Source organism: Phaethon aethereus (genome assembly GCF_964289735.1).
Source record: "Phaethon aethereus genome assembly, chromosome: 3".
Lineage (NCBI taxonomy): Eukaryota > Metazoa > Chordata > Aves > Phaethontiformes > Phaethontidae > Phaethon > Phaethon aethereus.
In genome coordinates, this window is record NC_138576.1 from 127,317,236 (window position 1) to 127,336,116 (window position 18,881).

General features: G+C 40.4%; 1 protein-coding gene across 1 annotated transcript in view; it reads right to left on the reverse strand.

Moving 5' to 3' along the window:
* Positions 1-12,070, reverse strand: part of VRK2 (VRK serine/threonine kinase 2) — a 46,471-nt gene extending 34,401 nt beyond the window's left edge. The window contains exons 1-2 of the mRNA XM_081998632.1: positions 11,413-12,070; positions 492-547 (exon numbers count right to left, since the gene is read on the reverse strand). Of these exons, the coding sequence (XP_081854758.1) occupies positions 492-547; positions 11,413-11,548 (192 nt within the window). The 5' untranslated portion in view covers positions 11,549-12,070. The remainder of the gene's footprint in view (positions 1-491; positions 548-11,412) is intronic.
* Positions 12,071-18,881: the final 6,811 nt, after the last annotated feature.

The following is an 18,881-nucleotide window of genomic DNA, read 5'->3' on the forward strand; positions in this document are numbered from 1 at the left end:
GCATTAGAAAGACAACAGTTTCTATATAGAAGTGTATGAGAAACTCAAAGAGGATGAAACCCCCTTTGTTCCCCCACATCCTATATATCATGCCATCTGAAACGTAATTTTAATAAGTAGCTAAAAAGAAAAGTTGTTTGGAAACACGTTTTCATAAACAGCACAGATTCTTTCAGAAATGATTTAAGACATTATTTTCAGAAATATTGTAGATTAGGCATGTTTAAGTTCATAGTCCTATTTTTCCTTACTAAACCGTTGAGGGCAGTAATCAAGGAAAGGAAAGAATCAAGTCAAGGAAATACTGTGTGTCACGGAAATGCAAAATGTATCTCCAAGCAGGGAAAGTATACCAAGATATAAAAAAAATAGGGAAAAAACCCAAAAGCCACAAGCATGCAATACAGACCCAATGCTGGAAATAATGATAGATAATTAAGAGAAAGAACGGCATACAAGTTAACAATTTAGAAATGAGATCTACACATTACCACTTTAATTACATGCACCGCATCATCTTCTACAGGAACATGAGTTTGAGGGGAGGCTGCAAAATGAGAAAGAGATGGAGATCAAACTGTGTGCAACAAAACATAATTGCAAAAAAGGCTAAGCTAGCATTGCATAAGGTGCCAAAAAAAAATATATGACAAAGATTTCCAACATTTTGTCTGAATTCCTGCTTTTAAAGGTCAGAGTTTTGCCAAGTTCAAGGCAAAACAAAATGAAAACACCACACGCACACACAGAGAAGTCTTAATCAACAAGTACAGAAGCAATTTTAACCCACATTTTCAGAACTCTCTCCCTTGATGCTAATTAAGGAGTAAGCAGAATGTCCCCATTGCCCGTCTGCACCACAAGAAGTATTCCATTATAACAGACTATGTTTAAGTCGTTCCAGTCAATTGGATAACCTCTGTGTTTGGTTGCTGTCAATCCACTGTCGTGACAAAGATACCACTTACAAGTTATGACCTACAACATTATGCCTCTACACAGGATTGTCTGCTTTCCCTATTACAAATTAATTTGGCCCTAGAGCCTTGATTTCTATTCTGACATTATTTAGACACTGGCCTAACTTAGGGACAGCACAGCCACCACCTGCCGAAAGGGGAGATGAGGGATTGCCTCTTAGTGCAAGTAGAGATTTCAAAACAATAATTGACCACATGTGCCAATTACAGCCCAGGAGACAGAACCTCTCTGCACAGACAATGCAATCCTATTTTCTTGTGACCTTGAAAGAACTATCAGTTCTCTCTGATACTACTGAAGCTACATGGAGCTACACTAGGATTAAAATTTAATGAGACTAAATCATCTTTTAGAATCATCACTGAAAAAAACCTAAAAAGAATACAGTTCCTAGGAAATAAGTGTCTTTTTCAAACTTCTTACCATGATCAAATACCAACAACAGTCCAGGTGTGAAACACTTCAACTATCAGCACACAGAAAGATAGACTACTTTTATCCGCATAATAAAAATCAAGTAAACTGGGATCTAATCAGACCATTCAAGCTTACATTTTTTGATGGTCAGGGCATAAAAATATTTTTACAATGAACAGGCTCCTTCAAGCTGCCATCTTCCTTCAATTCAATTCAGCATCTGGGTTGAATCTGGCAGCATACACACCCTAAACAGCCGCAGGGTCCCCACTGCCTTCTGCCTGACACTTCCCCATGCGAGTGCTCCTGTGCTAATAACACATTAAGATAAAATGAACATATTCTAAAACAGTAGCTCTGGAAGGTGTGAACTATCCATAGAGTCAAATGAGTAGCAGTCACCTTCAAAATACAAATTGAAGCTATCATACAACCAGGAAGGACATTTTGGAAAACTTTGTTCTTACCATATTATTGTACTGAACCAGGAATCAAGGCACAGGCGCTTAAGTCTTTATCTTTCTTTGACACGTGTAGACTATGTCTTCATAGCTGAAGACACTAGTTTAAAGGAACACAACCCATGTGTTTCCATTGTATCCAACAACATCACATTACCCAAACAGAATTAGATGTGCTCCCTTACTGACACAGATCAGAAAAGAACCTGTGTATAAGAAAATGTATTTTAATACCAAGTTACTTAACAGAGGTTTGATAGGTGTAGAGAAGTATCAAAATGAAGTGTATGTGAAAGAGTCTGATCTAACTCCCCTGTAGACATCTTGACATTTTATAAAGAGAGGCCTCATTCATAGTAATCTGGAACAGACACTAACAGCTGTCAGGGTAATGAAGAAGAGCAATTAACAGTAGGTAGCCCAGCAAAAGGGCCTAACCCCCATGGTTCTTACACTATGCTGGTGTGGATGTGTTTTGGAGTCACACTGAAAGAACATCCTGAAGAAAAATGAAACTAAAACCAACTGTCAATCGTTACAATGTGAAAAGGGAGAAAAGTCAGACAAAGCCCAACAAGATACAGGAACAGATGCTCCACAAAATGAGTAACATGACTTTCAAATCTACAAAAGGAAAAATGGTATTATCGATTTTACTGCACATACATGAAAAAAGGCATAACATTCACAACGAATAACACTCTAAACTTCTTACACAGATAATGCTTAGACAATTACTCTTATACATACATAAAGCATAAGTTGCACGCATACCTTTTGTTCCCTCATTTTAATTAAACATTCATATATCAGGCAGCAATATTTTAGTCACAGCTCAGAAATAAGACAGACTATTTTTTGTCCATAAATAAACGTAAATGGTTTTTAAAAAAATGTCTCATTACTATGTATAGTTACTTAACAGACTGGAAAGGCTCCCAAGGTTTAACAAACAGTCTGATTACATACCTCATAGACCACCACCACATACTCTCCTGCGAGTTTAGCTCATAGTTAATTACTGTATACTCGTAATTAGCCATGTGCTAGCCTCGTTCTGTGTGGTGGCACATGGCTATTTATAATATTACAATCAGTTAAATGCTAGACTGCAGGACAGTAAGCAGAGACCCTGCAGGAGAGCAATGCTTATAGGCAGGAGGTCTCTGATGGCGTAGAAGTACACACAAAGAATACCCGGAGCACTATATGGCAAGATTATGTTTGCAAAGGATATCTTAAAATAGCATAACAAGTGTGAGAGTTCCCAGTTTACAGTTTACACTGCTTTTATCAACTAGAGACTCACAATCTCCTTACGTTTGCGAGGGGGGGTTGCTGTATGTCCACAATCAAAGTCATTGTCTGCGTAATTGTTAACTGGGAACACTGGCGCAAGATGAAGCTGTGTAGGGGGCTGCGGCTGTTTCTGTCTCATGCCAAGACGAGTCTCACAAAACATTTGCAAAGGGCAAAGGGCACAGCTCTATTTTCCCTTCCTCCCCCTCATCCCACAATCGCAGCTACCATGCCAGTGAAAAGCATACGAATTTAAAATACACTCTGAAATAAAGCACTGCAGTAAGATTCACATTCTTGGCCATAATTTCCAACAGTTGTGCCTACACAACACAGCAAATAACTCACCTCAAATTAACCCATGTCCAGAATTCCCTAGTTTCACCCAGGCATAGTAGTTATGGTCTTATCATCCACTTTAATCGTGAATTTCATCTGTTTTGTTGCCGAGTGCCACAATCTTAATTAACGTAGCTTTCTAAATGTTAATAAGACATGGTAACAAAAGGGTGTTTCTGAATGAACTGTGATTTCCTACAATCACACAGCACAATTGAACGCAGTCTGACAAAGAAAGGTGCCAACTCTATTTGCCAGTTCAAACGTGCTTGTTGTAGTTTTAGCAGTTAATTTGTGGCAGTCACATTTGGAATATGGTGAAATATTTTCAATGGCTCTCATAGAACCAGTTTTGTTGACAAAGTTTACACAGTGGAGAAGTAAACAGCATTGATTTGGCAGTTTGAAAAAACATCCCTGCTCCTGTCCACAGCTGGTGTCTTTGCCACTGCTGGATATTTTGAGGATGTATTTGTTTGGGAAACATGAATAAAATTATTTTCAGAAGTTCTTGGGTTGCTAGTATTTTATTTTTCCTTTGTTTCACTGGTTAACTAATCCTGAAGAGTAATATTGTCACCTTAGTTTTTTGCAGAAATAAAAACTATCCTCAAAAATACCACACTTTTTGAAGTTACAGGCAACCCATTCAAAAAAGCTGGAAAAAATCTGGCCTCATTTAAGTGAAGCCCAGAGCTGTTAAATTCAATGGCTAACAAACTGGGGGGAGTGTTGCTCAGAGCATCTAACAATAAAAAACGACCCAAGTTGCAAGAACATGGTTACTAAAAACAAAATGTACACAAATAAATAAAAAGTAGCAGCTGCTATTTAACACACGACTTCAAGCATTTCCTACATATGGAGGGTACTAAGGCAAATATTTAGAGGCTACAAAGCACATGGCTTCCTCTCCTGCCTTCGCAATATCTAATATTTCCCAAGAACCGAAATATTCAGTGCTTGAAGGATGTTTACAGTTCATTTTTAACGTAGCCCAAGGAAGACCTACTTCTCTGCTTATATTCTTACTTTAAAGGTGCATCGTCGTTTCCTGGACAGACTTTTCTGAGCAGGGTTTATGAATAGTTTTTTTTCTAGACTCATCTTCTAGGTAGCTTTATGAATGTAGAGTTTTTATTATACACAGCCCTCTGCACCATGCTTGTGAAACCATCTTCCCCAACACCTAACTAAACTGGTTTTAGTGGAAAATTGTACTCAACTGCTACACTATTTTGCAGATAACTGCAAATGCCTCCAAGCTAAGAGCATTCAGTACTGGTAGGAAATTTTACTACATTTCTTACCCATCTTTCCACGAAACCTTAATCTTCATTCACTAGAGCCAAAGTTCCGTATTCCACAGCAATGGAAGCCACTGTTTGACTTTCAAAGTTAATTACTCTAAGCTGGAACAGGTATGACACATCCTTTAACCCCAGGCAGAAAAGCTATGCATGGTCTGCTCTTACAGCACTCTCAGATGGGAGTCCAAGCCTCTAATATTTAAAGCTTGATGCACAAACTGTTTTCTGGCAAAATTCTTCTCCAGCCCATCTGCTAGTCTGACATAGTGCCCACTCAGAAGATAGCCTGCCAGTTTTGGTAGGGTACAGGTGCCAAAGACGGCTGAAGGGAGCTTTCTCCATAAGGCAACAGGTGCCCTATCTTTTCTCCAAAGCTCTTCCTGTCACCATAAAACACTGCTCAGAAATGACCCCAATTAAAAAAAAAAAAAAAATCAAACCTGCTCTCGCGACTTTCTAGTTTTACTTAGTATGCCAGGGTCTCAGACCCTGACCAGAACTCTTGCAAGGTGGACTAGTGAATAGCACAGGCTCACAAATCAGAGGTCCAAACATATGGGGAAAAAAAACAAACTACATATTATGTGGCAGAACACTAAAGTGTAATGATCTCTCCAGACTTTGTAACAAGCTTTAGACTACTGTGTAAAAATGAGTTATGCTTTCAAAGTTAAGAATTCTAGTATACAGAGGATCAAAAAAAGAAGAAAGAGGGAAGGTTCAAGAGGAAGCAGTCATTAGCAAGACCTAGTTGACGTAAGGAGTATTTCCTCTTCCACAGATGGCACAAGGCTGATCCTGTACCATGTGGTCAGCCCTAAGTAACTACCAAGTAACAAAATCAGGCTAAATTTATTATTTAGTTTGCCTACAGACAGGGTGAAAAATTAGGTAATCTGCTTGTTATATCTATATTTATTGAGTTTAATATTAGTGACTACATAAAAAGACTCTTTCCTGAAGTGGTGTTTGTCTGCCAATGAATTTATTTTCGCACTAAGGTTCACACCTGCAGGTACAATGAGACCTTTGCTGAAATGCATTTTAGCATCTGAAGGTTAAGAAAAATCCATCCCTAATGAGACTGTTACCTGCTAGTGCCATTGATTACAATGTTTTGCTACTAATATTCTTCTTTGCATTGAGTTTATAAAAATCATGATGAACGTATATCTTTCAGTATCATTTTTATGGGATTTTTAATTCGTTTGCTGCACTATAGTAAGTATTTTCAGTGAAGTTAATTTAAGCAACCTTTGAAGTACTTCATTTCTCTAGAACCAATTGTTAAAGCCAGCTTCCGAACGCAAACCAAGGAACGAACAGTATGACAATGACAGGATGTACTTCCATCAACACTTCTCTTCCTTGACACATGTACACCCCTGCTCACAGCTATACAAATTATCCATGGAAATTAGTCTCTCTGAAACAGAAACAAACTTTCTTTCACACCTCAGCCTGATTCCCAGAACACCAAGCCTCAGATTATCAATGGCAGAGTGTACTACGGTCCAAGCTTAAAAGCAGAAAAGGCCACAACCACACCTCTTCCCTACCTCTACCAGCAAGAGAGCTCCCTGTGCTGCTGGTATTAAAAGACAACATTCACCCATTTAATCACCAGTTAATATCACAGATATTCTTTGCCTCTTCTTGAAAAATGGGGGGGAAAAAAAGAAAGAAGAAAAGGATAGTGTGCTGGCTATACTGATGACAGATGTCCAAGCAGGGCAGAATTCCATTATGACTTTATCAATATGTACTTTCCTGAGCTTCCCATCTTGTAACACCACATGCAAAAATAGCAAACAGCAACATATAAACACCTGTTGCAAAGCCAGGTGGAAAAATGGTTTCAAAACTCTTAGTTTTCACCTATCACTTACAAAGATCCATTACAATATACACACATAATACAATTAAAACATATTTACAATGTAGTAAGTTCTATTGTAAAAGACATCATCTAATAAATGTGTGTGTACATAAATATAAAAAAATAAGTATTTTGCAGAACCATCAGGATCCCTGAGAAAAAAGCCTGCAAGTAGATAGTGCTGTATACAGTAGATTTCACTGTGACAGTGGAATCTTACAAAACACTATATGACCTTTCTGCATTTAAATTTTCAGTCCAAATTGTGCATTAATAGAGTGCTTGCAGCAGGACTGGAGAATGATTTATACAAAGACTGGTGTTAATTACTGACTGTGATCAGGAAGATAAATGAGAGAATGTGAGGCTCTCAGTAGCACCCTCCTCAACCCTTGCTTAATTTTCCAACATACTGCCACTTTCTCCACAGGGCTACAAACTAGTCATGAGACCACCAATATGTCATGTTCTTCCTCGGTTGCTCTCCACCCTGCTCTCCCTTATCAAAGGGATAACAGTTCTGTCTGACAGCACGACAGCACCAGTAACAAAAATAAAATAAAACTTCTAACATACAACCTAGTTAATTCCCGCTTATGATCCATATTGCTCTCGCTATGACAAAAGTGATGCTAGAGAGAATATCTCTAGATGGCTTCTATTGCTTCCAGCAACAGAGGAAGCTCTCCTCTTCAGTAGCACGGCAAGGAATCAGTATTTGTAAGCCTTATGCTGCTGCATTTGCTCTGGTCGAGATAAAAATGCAAAGGGAATCCAAGGGAAGGAACAAGTCAACAAAGAAATAGGTAAGACGGCACAGATGGCAAAGAGAAAGAATAATCAGAAAACCAGGGAAAACATTTGTGAGGCAGGACAGAACTTGTAGATAGTGGTAGCTTTCATGTACATAATTAGAAGCCCTGCACCTGAAGAGACTATTTGCATCCTATGGCTCAGGGTCTGTAAACAGCTTTCAGCAGCTTTGATTTAGTGAACAGAACCTTCCATGGAATACATCCCTTGTAAATATATTTTGCAGAGATACTGTAAAATTTCTCAGGAACATTTTATAGATTAATGGAGTATGGAGTACCCTTAATCGGAAATTAAGCTATAACAACGCACATCAAAATCTTTACACCGCTACTGTAAAAATAGTTGTTAAAAGATATAGCCGGCAAAGTTAACCTTTACTTTTATGAAGAGCACATCCCTTTTATATCTGGCAAGAAGTCAAATCTGTCTCCACTCTCCTGTCTTGCCCATCTCTCTACAGCTCTTTCTGGGTTAGCTTCTCAGAGTTTAGTGGTCCTCTCACATCTTGCCATATATTTGCACTAAAAACTAGTCTGAACAGCACAGAGAAAGAAGGTGCCTCTTGGCACCATGCATCCGTATCTTACTCTCAAAGGTTTGTCAGCTACTTCACTCCCCTTGACACTCAAAGACAGCTGAACTCTTTTGTAGGATCAAACCCTCCAAAAAGCTACTGAATGGTATACTTTACATAATACAAACATGTATCATGAGATAAAGAGGTGGACAAAACAAGAAAGCTTCAGTCACTGTCAATACTTTGGGATAAAACTTGCCCGTTCCCTCTTTTAATTGTAGGATGAGCTACAAGGGGAACTAAGCCTTCAGTTCAGTGCTACATGTAACATACGCTACTCCTGAAAGAAGACATTAAGTGAATACACATACCATTACAAAAGTAGCAGCTGTATTTCTTCAGCCATGCTGTCACTTAAGAAAAAACACAGAATAGTAATACCAAGGGTCCCAGATTGTATTTTCATTCTCAACTAATCCACCGACTGCTTTCCACCTCAGTTCAGTGGGAGCCAAACTGCAACAAACACCACAATATATGAAATCATCTCAGTGGTCTAGGTGATCAGGCAGAAAACTAATCAAATCTGCATGAAACTGCCTGAATCCCACATGCTATACCACCTACAAGGTCCGGTGTGATTTGACTGCAACAGAAAATGACAGAGCTATATTCTGACCGATTCAGGAACACATTTTTTGTCTTAACGCATGGAGAGCTACATCCAGTACAGCCTTGCTTTGTGCACTGCATCACCAGTTCCCTCAGTCCCTTCTCTCCGTGGGAGCCTCTGCAAGTTTCTGTCTTCCTTTCCTTTACCCTTGAATGGCAACGTCCAGAGACACCTTAACTTCACTTCCCAGCTCACGCTAAGGTCTATTTTCTTACAGTAACATCTCATGTACGCGCTGTGCACAGCATCTGTCAAATGTAACCAACTGATGTTTCAAAGAAGGTCATAATAACCCATCAGATATATCAAAAGGAAGAAGAATGTAAACATTCTAAAAGTGTGCTGGCCTTTGACTCCTCTCCAACTGCCGTTAGTTGAAACCCCTATCACCCCACTGGCTCAGCCTGCAGGGCCCTTCGGTATGTGTGAACTATATGAATCCCAGGTGAAACCAAACCAGAAACTCCGCTACAGGAACCTACCAGATGCACTCCAACAGCAGCAACATAAGGATGCAAAACCGTTCCTGCAGACAGCCTCAAACCATGCACTTGGTGAGGAAATTCAGTGCAGCAGACCACACCAAATCTAGTTCAAAGTAAAACAAACCCTCAACTTAAATAAACGGTAGATGTAGTGCCATACCCACCAACTTGTTGCCATTTACGCATTCACTTCTTTTACACCAAACTACCTGCAGACATACAGAGTCTTAGTTTTCTCGAGGTTTTTCAGTGACTGTGTTTAATTTGCAGAAAAGCAGCAGCAGTGGCATTTAGGTTGTTACTGATATCTTTTTACTTCGTCTGCACAGGCATTCAATGGAACAAAGTGCCAGCTTATGCCTTTTTCCCCCTCTAGAAAGTTCCTCCACTGAAACCTGAAGTCTAGATGCAACTTAAGTCCAGATACACAAGTAAAATTGTCCACCCTCCTGTAGCTTACAGCCACACATCAATAGCTGCAAGAACAGTACAACTGGGCAACCACTTTAGAGAAGCAACATCTGACCACATATGGAACTCTCACACCATGAAACAGAGTATGAATCTTTAGTTGCCGTTCAGTTCTTTGTGATTAACCATAATGGACATGAGGAGCAAAAAAAGAGGGAGAGGAAGAACACTTCAGCATAATATAAAATGTTTCTGAACAGCTGAAAGCAGAGAAGCACCATGAGATAGCCAGACAGATGAAACAACGATCACAGTAAATCTGTCACCAAGAGACCAGTGGCACACAAGTGCTACATTTATGTCTGCAAATATGAAGAGGGCAAACACACTAACCCTTCTATAGAAAACACACGCTTTTTCTCTCTACAGTAGGTGCCTGATGCTACAATTTGACACTGATGGACAACTCCTGCACTTCCATGAAACCACACTGAATCTAGCACAGGCCTGCATATTTGAAAGGAACTAAAGACAAAAGAATTGCAAAGGCACACAACATATGATGCCTGTTCCAATGAAAACTTGTCTTGTTATAAAAATCTGGAAATCGCACTAAGTGGAAAGCTCATGCTGCACAACAGTGTATTAACACATTATTTTCTGACAAATCACCCAATATGAAGGAAACATCATTAAGAGATCAACTGAAAAGGCAAGAGTGGGGAACTGTATTTTCAAAAGCGAAAATAAAAATCAAAACTAAAACTGTATTTTCCACAGCAGAAACACACAAAAAAGAAAAGCTTAAAAAAAGAAGGTATAGCTGCTTTATGTGCAAAAGGAAGTCGATTTATGTATAGGAGCGACTTGCTTATCAAGTTTTAAATATTAATACTCCAAGGAGTTAACATAACTCTAACTTAAAAAGATCACATTTGGCTCCAGGGACAAGGTACTAAACTGCTTCTAGATAATCTTTTACTGCTGTTTTAATACAAGCTCAATTTAGTCCCTAACAGTCACTGTGGACTAGTTTGCTTGTACATATTTGCTGTGAAAAAAACCAACACCCAAGCTCATAATATTGCCTTGAGAACAGGATTTACTCTACAGTGACCCAGAATGCTTTACAAGCTGTCTTTCAGAAACATTCATTCCTTATAAAACACAGACTAAGTGAAACGCAGCAGCTTATTCTGAAGAAAATACAGAAATTTATCTAGGCTAGAGCAAATAAAGAACAGCATTTCCCTGCTCACTGCAGGGGAGTTGGACTAGATGACCCTTAAAGGTCGCTTCCAGCCCAAAGTTTCTATGATTCTGTGATTTCCACCTCTGGTGAAAGGTTTTAATTCAGAGGCAACACGCACCTAACCGTTGTTAGGTTTCTTGGATGAAAACTGATTTAGTCTTGACCAGAAGATAACATTTCCAATAACCGGAAATCCAAAGAGCGCTCCCGAGCATAAGACTGGCATAAGTCCAAAGGGGCAGCTAACGAAAGCATCGCCATTACTTTGAAGAGCATCACCTGGTAGTGCTCTGTGGTGGTCTTTGACGGCAGCAGCACCTTGCCTGCCCTACTCAAGCGCCATAGAAAAGTACACTAGGAGCCAGCAAACTGGGCTGGACAGCCCATGGAGAACACACTGCACCATCAGCAACGCTTCTGAACAAGGACACCCAACAGGGCGCTGCAAACATCAGAAAACCACACTTTAACAACAGATGACCACCAGCACGTAAACAACAGTAACTTTTTCAAATGTCTTATCCACGTCAGAAAGTTACCAAGAAATTTAAGTGGCACCACCAGTATCTTACCTAAATAGATCAAACCAAATCCTCCCTGGCCGATCTGACTGCCCAGCCTCCAGACTTTTCCTTCGGTGTCTTTCAGGATCATGTCTCTTGGGAGAGGAACTGGCAGCTTGCCTCTGCCGCGATCCTTCGGCGGCATTGCACCTTGGGGGACGGGGGGGGGCAGTTAAAGAAAAAGTTGTCTTATGTCAGAAGAAACACTATCCCTCGATGTCCTTTGCCCAACAAGCACCGAGCGGGAGGCCCAGCTCTCAGCGGCCTCCCCCGGCGACCCCCCTCAGGCGGCAGCCGGGAGCCGAGAAGCTCTCCGCGCCCCAGGGTCCTTCAGCGGAGCGGCAGGCCGGGGCGGCTCCCTCGCAGCGGACTGCCCTCTCCAGCGGCCGACGGGACTGGGGCAGCAAGCGGCCCGCACTGGGCCCCGCCACCCGCTCCCCCCCACAACCACCTCCGCAGGACCCCCGCGGCCTCCCCCCGCCGCCAGCTACAAACTTGCCAGCCGGGAACTTCCCGCAGGCCGGGCCCAGGCGGCGAGCGCCCGCCCGCAGCAGCAGGAGGCGGCAGGCCGCCGTCTTCCCGCGGGAAACCCCGGGGCGGGGAACGGGAAAGAGCCGAGGCGGCCCCGGCCGGGACGCGGGCCCTGCCCGCCGGCGGGGCGGGGCTGCCCCAGCCTCCCTTCTCCCCTCAGCGAGGCGGGGCCCGGCGCGTGGCGGGGAAGAGGGTGTCGCGCGCTGTTTCCCGCCTCCCCTGAGCCCGCCGCGGGCGGAGGAAGGTGTCGCGCGCAGTTTCCCGCCTCCCCTGAGCCCGCCGGCCGCTCGCGCAGCGCTCGCCCCTGAGGCGCCGGCCCCTCCCCTCAGAGGGAAACGGAGGCGTTCGATGGTGCTCTTGACCCCGCCGAGCCCCCGTCGCTTCGGCGCTCGCTCTCTCTTTTTAAGCTGCACTTCGCAAGTGAGGCTTTTTTCTTTGTTTCTTAAAGTGCTTCGGTGCATATAGAAGTAGTTGGTCAGAGTGTTTCCTGCCGGGGGGGAGGGGGAAAGAAATCTTAGCTCGCAGGGGTGTTAGGGTGCAGCAAGGACTCGGGGAGCTGTAATGAAGTCACACAACTGTCATGGTACCACCCCTCAGTCAGGCCACTTCATTTTTACCTCAGGATCTTCCTGGCGTAGGTCAAGGATCACTTCTACACACAGAAACTTACCCCAAACCAGCATGCCACACCCCTCCTGGGTGGGGTGACGGAGGCTGGTACTGCTGGGAACGTTGGGAGCCACCAGAAACCCTACAAGCACAGTGGGAGGCAGCAATGGCCACCTCAGGGCAGTCCACTATTGCCCCAGGTGGGTACAGAGGACAGATGCAGCCGACCCCACAGGTGGGTCAGCCCCATCAGCTTGTGAGGACAGAGGGAGGTGGTTTTGTTTTCTGGGGGTTTTTTGTTTCTTTTTTTTTGTTTTGTGTTGTTGGGGGTTTTTTTATTCCTCCAGTTCAGAGGGCATACCTCTAATCACAAGCCACCATCTTATTAATAGGATTCACCCACCAAGCCAGCACACTACACCTAGGTAGAGCTCACTGGAGGCCCCCACACCCTCCAAGTCCTCTTACAAAAAAAAGTTCAAGAATAATCAAAAAAATCCAGAACATCTTGGCAACCACATAATTTGCAAATCAATTTAAAAGTAGTAACACAGATTATGACTGCACAGTATATATTTCCATCAGTAGAGTAGGCCTTAACATAAAAAACCCTTATGCTTCATCAGTCTTGTAGGCTTTGTGGTTTCACCATTACTGAAAGGACCAGCTAAAGAATTGCCAGTAGAAAGCTCAGCCATAAAGCAAGCAAATTCAAGATTGCCCTAAAGCATTTCACAGGGTTTCTCCCCTTTGCAACGGCTGACAAAACAGGCTGTAGGAGGATGGTGTTGGTTGGTTTATTTTTTAAAAAACCTAAACAAACCCACAGATGCCCAGTGCTGCATCAAAGAAACCATTACCACTCACTGGAAAAAGCTGGCACTTATATTCACTGAGACCATTTGGGCAATGCTCTCAGGATATCTGTCACTTGGGATGAGAGCCACCATTCTGCTGCAGACGAAGTTTTTTTTTCAGAAGAAAATTATCTTCATATAGTATCCTGGCAATCAGAGGACCAGTCTCTGTTTAAGCAAAAAGCTTTTTTGCTCAACTTTTGTAAAGAAGTATTCACATGTTTAAATTGAAACAAAAGCATGTATTAGAGGGCTTACTGCTTCTGAGCTATCTTTCCCTGCCCAGAAGAGTAAAAGATCAGGGTAAGGAAGTGAAACAAATCAGATGAGGTTTGCATCTGTCTTCTAGACATTTAGCAGACATCAGTGATAGCCTTAGCTAGCTGGCAGACACCTACATTTTTGTCTAGTTTAAGGCTTTTTTTTTTTAGTAGAAACAGGAGAAAACTGCAGAACAAGTTAAAACACTCAGGATTTATAGCAATTATGTGGAGAAAAAACAGATTATGAATTAATAGAAAGATACATGATCTAAAAAAAACAAAACTGATTAGATATTCTTATTTTGATTTTATTTAAGTACACAAGAGCTGGAGCTGATTTGCCTTTTGTTCCCACAAAACCATTGGGATTACTCTAATATCAGGAAGTTAGTGGAATACAGTGATTCAATGAAAGGTTGGGGTTCAATGCAAAACTACAGTTCAGAAATATAAGCTGTTTTGAGCTTATTTAGTGCTTTTTATTAATGAACAGGGATAAGATCACAAAAGGAAAACAAGTTCATGCAGTTCTGAGGAATAATGAAGTCAAAAACAGCCATTTCAAAAATAGCCATTATAAGCTAATAGCAAAACTAAAAGTAGAAATAGATACACAAGGGTCTATTTCATTGTTAATGAATACAGTAGCACAATGCAATCTGTTACTGTTTTCAAAAACTTAAGTCAGGTTATATAACATTCCTTTGACTTGTACAGCACAAATACCTACACAGGTAGCTGAGATTTAAAATCCTGAGAGTTTTTTAGTAATACAAAGATATTTTCATTTAAAGAGAAGAAATTGCAAGTTTACAGCTTCAACTCCATCCAAATGGAAGATTATCTGAAGTTTTAGCCATCTTTAATACCATGCAGTTCTTCCACAACTTTTACAGTTTAACATTATTACATAATATAAAAACATTTAAAATATATATCCTGCAAGTTACAGAAAACAGTTGTGGGTTTGGTTTGTTCTTGTTTGTATTTTTTTTAAGAGCAAGAAGAAACTTAAGGTTAAAGATTCTGAAACTTTTCTCATTCATTACAAAAATTAAAAACCCTTAAAGACAAATACACAGAAATGTAACAGACTTAAAATATCATCCAAAAAAACCCCCACCTTACTAATAAGAAGAGCTTCCTACACATACCAGGCTACTCCTAAATAATGAATTTGCTTATTACTTAAAACTAGATATTTATTAATAAACAACCATAGCTAATAGACCAACAAAAAAGTATGCAAATACTATCAACAAATTTTTCATACGATATCACTACAGACAAAACAAAAGATTAACACAGATACTTTTAAAAAAAAAAAATCAATAGGGATCAAAGAACTTACCTAAGAAAAACTCTAATCAGACTAGAACGTGGTCCTGTGGCCTTTTTGCCCTATAAATAGCACATCCTTGTCTTTTGTGAGTGGGACTAAGAAAACCTTTTCCTGTTGGGCTGGAGACAGGGTGCTTTCCCCCCCCCCCCCGCTTGTTATCAGCCAATTAGGGACCCTCCCAAGAAACATGAGCTTCAATGTAGTCAGGTTAAAGCCTCCATTGCCTCTTCACAGTTGCTTCCAATTAGCATTTTGAGATTGTGCTGTAAGGGGAATGAATGGCCAAAACAATTATAGACACGAGGGTGTTGGTTGGTTGGTTGGTTTGTTTTGTTGGTTTTTTTTCAGGAAAGCCTAATTATGATGGAAGCAATTTTGCTTCAAGGTGATATAGGCAGCATTACTGTCACATTTAAGAATCCTTATAGGAGAAAGGTGTGTATGCTAACAAGAGTAAAAATATACAAATCCTGCCAGCATACAACTGAAAATGCTAGTCTGTAACTGTTATTTTACTTATTAATGGCACATTGCTGCAAACAGCTGAGGGCCACAGGGTCTTCTCATGAAGAATCCACCCCTCATGCAGCTCAGGTGGGCATTTTCTCATTACTCAGAATTATATATTAGAAGTGGTGGAAGAGACTCTATTTGTATGTTTGCTTTACTACTCTTGTTGTCTTTGAGGTTTTATTAATTTATTTTGTTTGTTATACATTTACTGATGTACAGTATATGAGGAAATCCTCTGAGTTTCTCTGCAGAATTGGTACAGGTATGGTTATCATTGAATTACTGAAGAAGAAAATGGTGGATGCTATACTTTTTAGGTTATTCTGTGATTATTGTTAACTCCCCAGGCTGGCTCTTCTGCAAGGTAAATACAGTGATCTGGTTTTGAGGTAAAGATATAAGTGCAGATCATTTTACATAATGGATCAATTTTGCATACCAAAATAACTTTTGAATATGTGGCTTTGCTATCTAGCTATGTGTTCATGCTATTTAATATGTGGCTTTTTGGATTTGTAGGTACCCAAGAAGCACTTTGAAAGTTGGAAGTAAGCTTGTAAGGTACAAACGCTGGAAGTTTTTTCCTGATATGTTGCTCAGAAGCAGCCCCCTACTTCTAAACTTCTTTCCAAAATAAGCTCTAGAGAGTGACCAAAAACCATGCTGTATTATCATTGATTGTATTTAAAAAGTGTGGTGAGATTCTCAAGGAGTGAGCGCTTTCTTTGCATGTTTAATAATACAAGGGTATTATGAGGCTGTATTTGCTTATGCCTTTGTTTTAAGGCACAGTACACTAAACGTTAGGTCCATTTTCCATTTATTTCAATCCTTTTTTTCCTCTCCTTGCTCAAACCTAAGTTAGAGTAGAAAAGATTTTAGTCGATTTTATGAAATGTTGTAGTATTACATACACAAAGCACCTTAAATTTGCTACAGTAGATGAGGAACTGGTAACTTCTGTCACTGTTGCATTGTGATGCTTTTGTGGTATTTAACACTGACATTTTAGCACTTCCACATTTAATTCCCCTTTCCATTCCAGATCTCCTTGTTGCTTAAAATATCATAGCTAAATTCACACTAGAGATGTAGTATCTCTGAATTAAGACTATTGACAACAAGGCATCAAGTTTCAGTCTGCTTCCCAGTTTCTGCCGAGAAATCTATTTGTGTTCGTGCATCTGTACAGCATCCCGTGTGCTTGCCGTGCTTATTAAGTTGTCAGCATGCTTGCTGCCACTTTTGTAGAACTTTTAAAGTAATTACTTTTTGCAGTATCAAGGGATCTCCAACATCCAGGGGGCATGTTTCTCAACTCAGTCATTGTCTAGGTGCATTGGCACCCATTTTAAAGATTCTTGACTCTATTTTGTGTGACTGGCCCCGTGATTGAGATCACGTAATTACAATAATTAGGAAGCTCACCTCAGGGTATTATCAGAGCAACGCACCCAAACCTAAGTCCATATGGTTTGAAATAGCTAATGAGTCAGTTAATGTGCTATGTCCAGGAGTAATGGACACTCAATATAGATGGTATGAAGACATAATTTACCAACTTCCTGACTGATTAAGGTTTTCCATGTAGACAGTTCTTGTATTTTGCAGCTCACAATAAGTTCAAAGTATTAAAGGCTTTTACGTGTTAAGCAGAGCAGAAGAAAACAGCTGAGACTTTTAAAAGGTGGGCAAGAAATTAGTCTTTGATTAAAAGAAAATACAAAAAATTTGAGATCTTAAGAACTTTAATCTTAAATATAATACTGCAAATAAATTGTTTGAAAAGCTCTAGTTAAATACAGGAGATGACAATGACACTGGCTTTAATGCCAGGCACCCTGAATGAATGAATGACTCCCACACTGTCCTTTGACTAGAAAATAAATCCCTTCTCTAGGGGCTGCTTTAGCCTTTCGAACTTGCCTTGCTAATGATACAAGAGAAATGTGTAATCATTTCTACATCCTGAAATAAACAGAATAGGGGATTAATACAATGAGTTCAAACCTGCTGGCAACAAAAGCACCAAAAGCCTTGACACAGGGAAGAAGTTATGTCTGGATTTTGAATGAGCTACAGAATCTCTCTAGTCAGGATTCCTCTCCACAAGCCTGTTCCTGCTCTTGCATCGTTTTAATGGCTGTTGGCATGAGATGTTACTGCTGGTTCCTGTCACTGTAACTGAAAGGGCAGTCAGACCCTGGGTGTGTTCCTTGTTTTATCTTGTATGTCAGAGGTTTTACTGCTCATACCTTTAGAAAGCAATTATTTATGAGCATTGTAGAAAAAATGTTTTCTTAGCCATGTTTGTTTACTTTCAGGAATGTGCAAAGAGATAATATAAGTTTATTGTTGTTGTGGGAATGGATTGTATTTTCAGGGAGAGCAGAATTTCTAGTGGTTAGAGCAGAGAAGAGGATCAGGAATTATTTTCCTTATGGGAGTAGTTCCAGGCGTTCTAATCCTGGCTCTGCTATAACTGACCCTTACATGAATAACTTCCTATCTGCTTCATTTTATCCACCTGAAGCAGTCCGGGTGGCTTGTTTGAAGGCACTGAGATTCTCAGGTGAGAGTTCCTGTGTACGTATTATTGCTATGGCTACTATCTCATTGTGAACGTTAGCCCTTCCTTATCGTGGGATATGCCATGCATTAGAACTGGTTTCCCATACAGGCGGCTTGAATGTATGTTCTTCTGTCATTATTTCAAGCTTTTCTTTATTCAGGCTTCTCCCCTCCAAAATTAAACACCTATGGAACACAAAAAATTTGCATGAAGCGAAAGTTATTACAGCCTTGTAAAGAAAATAAGTAGCTTGCCTCCACTGGTATTCATGTACTTTTTATCCTAGGTGTAAAAGTAAAGTTGTGCTGGTCCAAAAGGCAGGAGGAAAGTCACTAAGCTTCCACAGTGGTTATTACTTAGACACTAGGACTTTTCAAAGGATATCTAGGAATGGAAATTAAGAAATTACAGCAATACTAGTGGTAGCAAACCAATGGTCTTGGTCTACAGGAAGCAGTGACTTCTTTTTCTATACAGCAGTGTATGTGAAAAGGTTTAGAAAAACAGGGATTTGGCAAAGCACTCGGGGAGAAGGTGCATATACTCATTTAAGTCTTTCCATTTCTGAGATTATCCACATAAAGTTGTTTGAGAAGGTAAACTCATCTGTCATAGCAATCATTATTCACATATCAATGCTACTTTTTATATATAAACTTAATTACAATGATGAGATATATTAAATATGACTCATTTTATTGCAAGATTTATTTTTTCCCTGACCTCAGAATAAATATTGATCTTCATGATCTTTAAATGTGGTGCAAAGGTTGTTATATTAATGGCATATT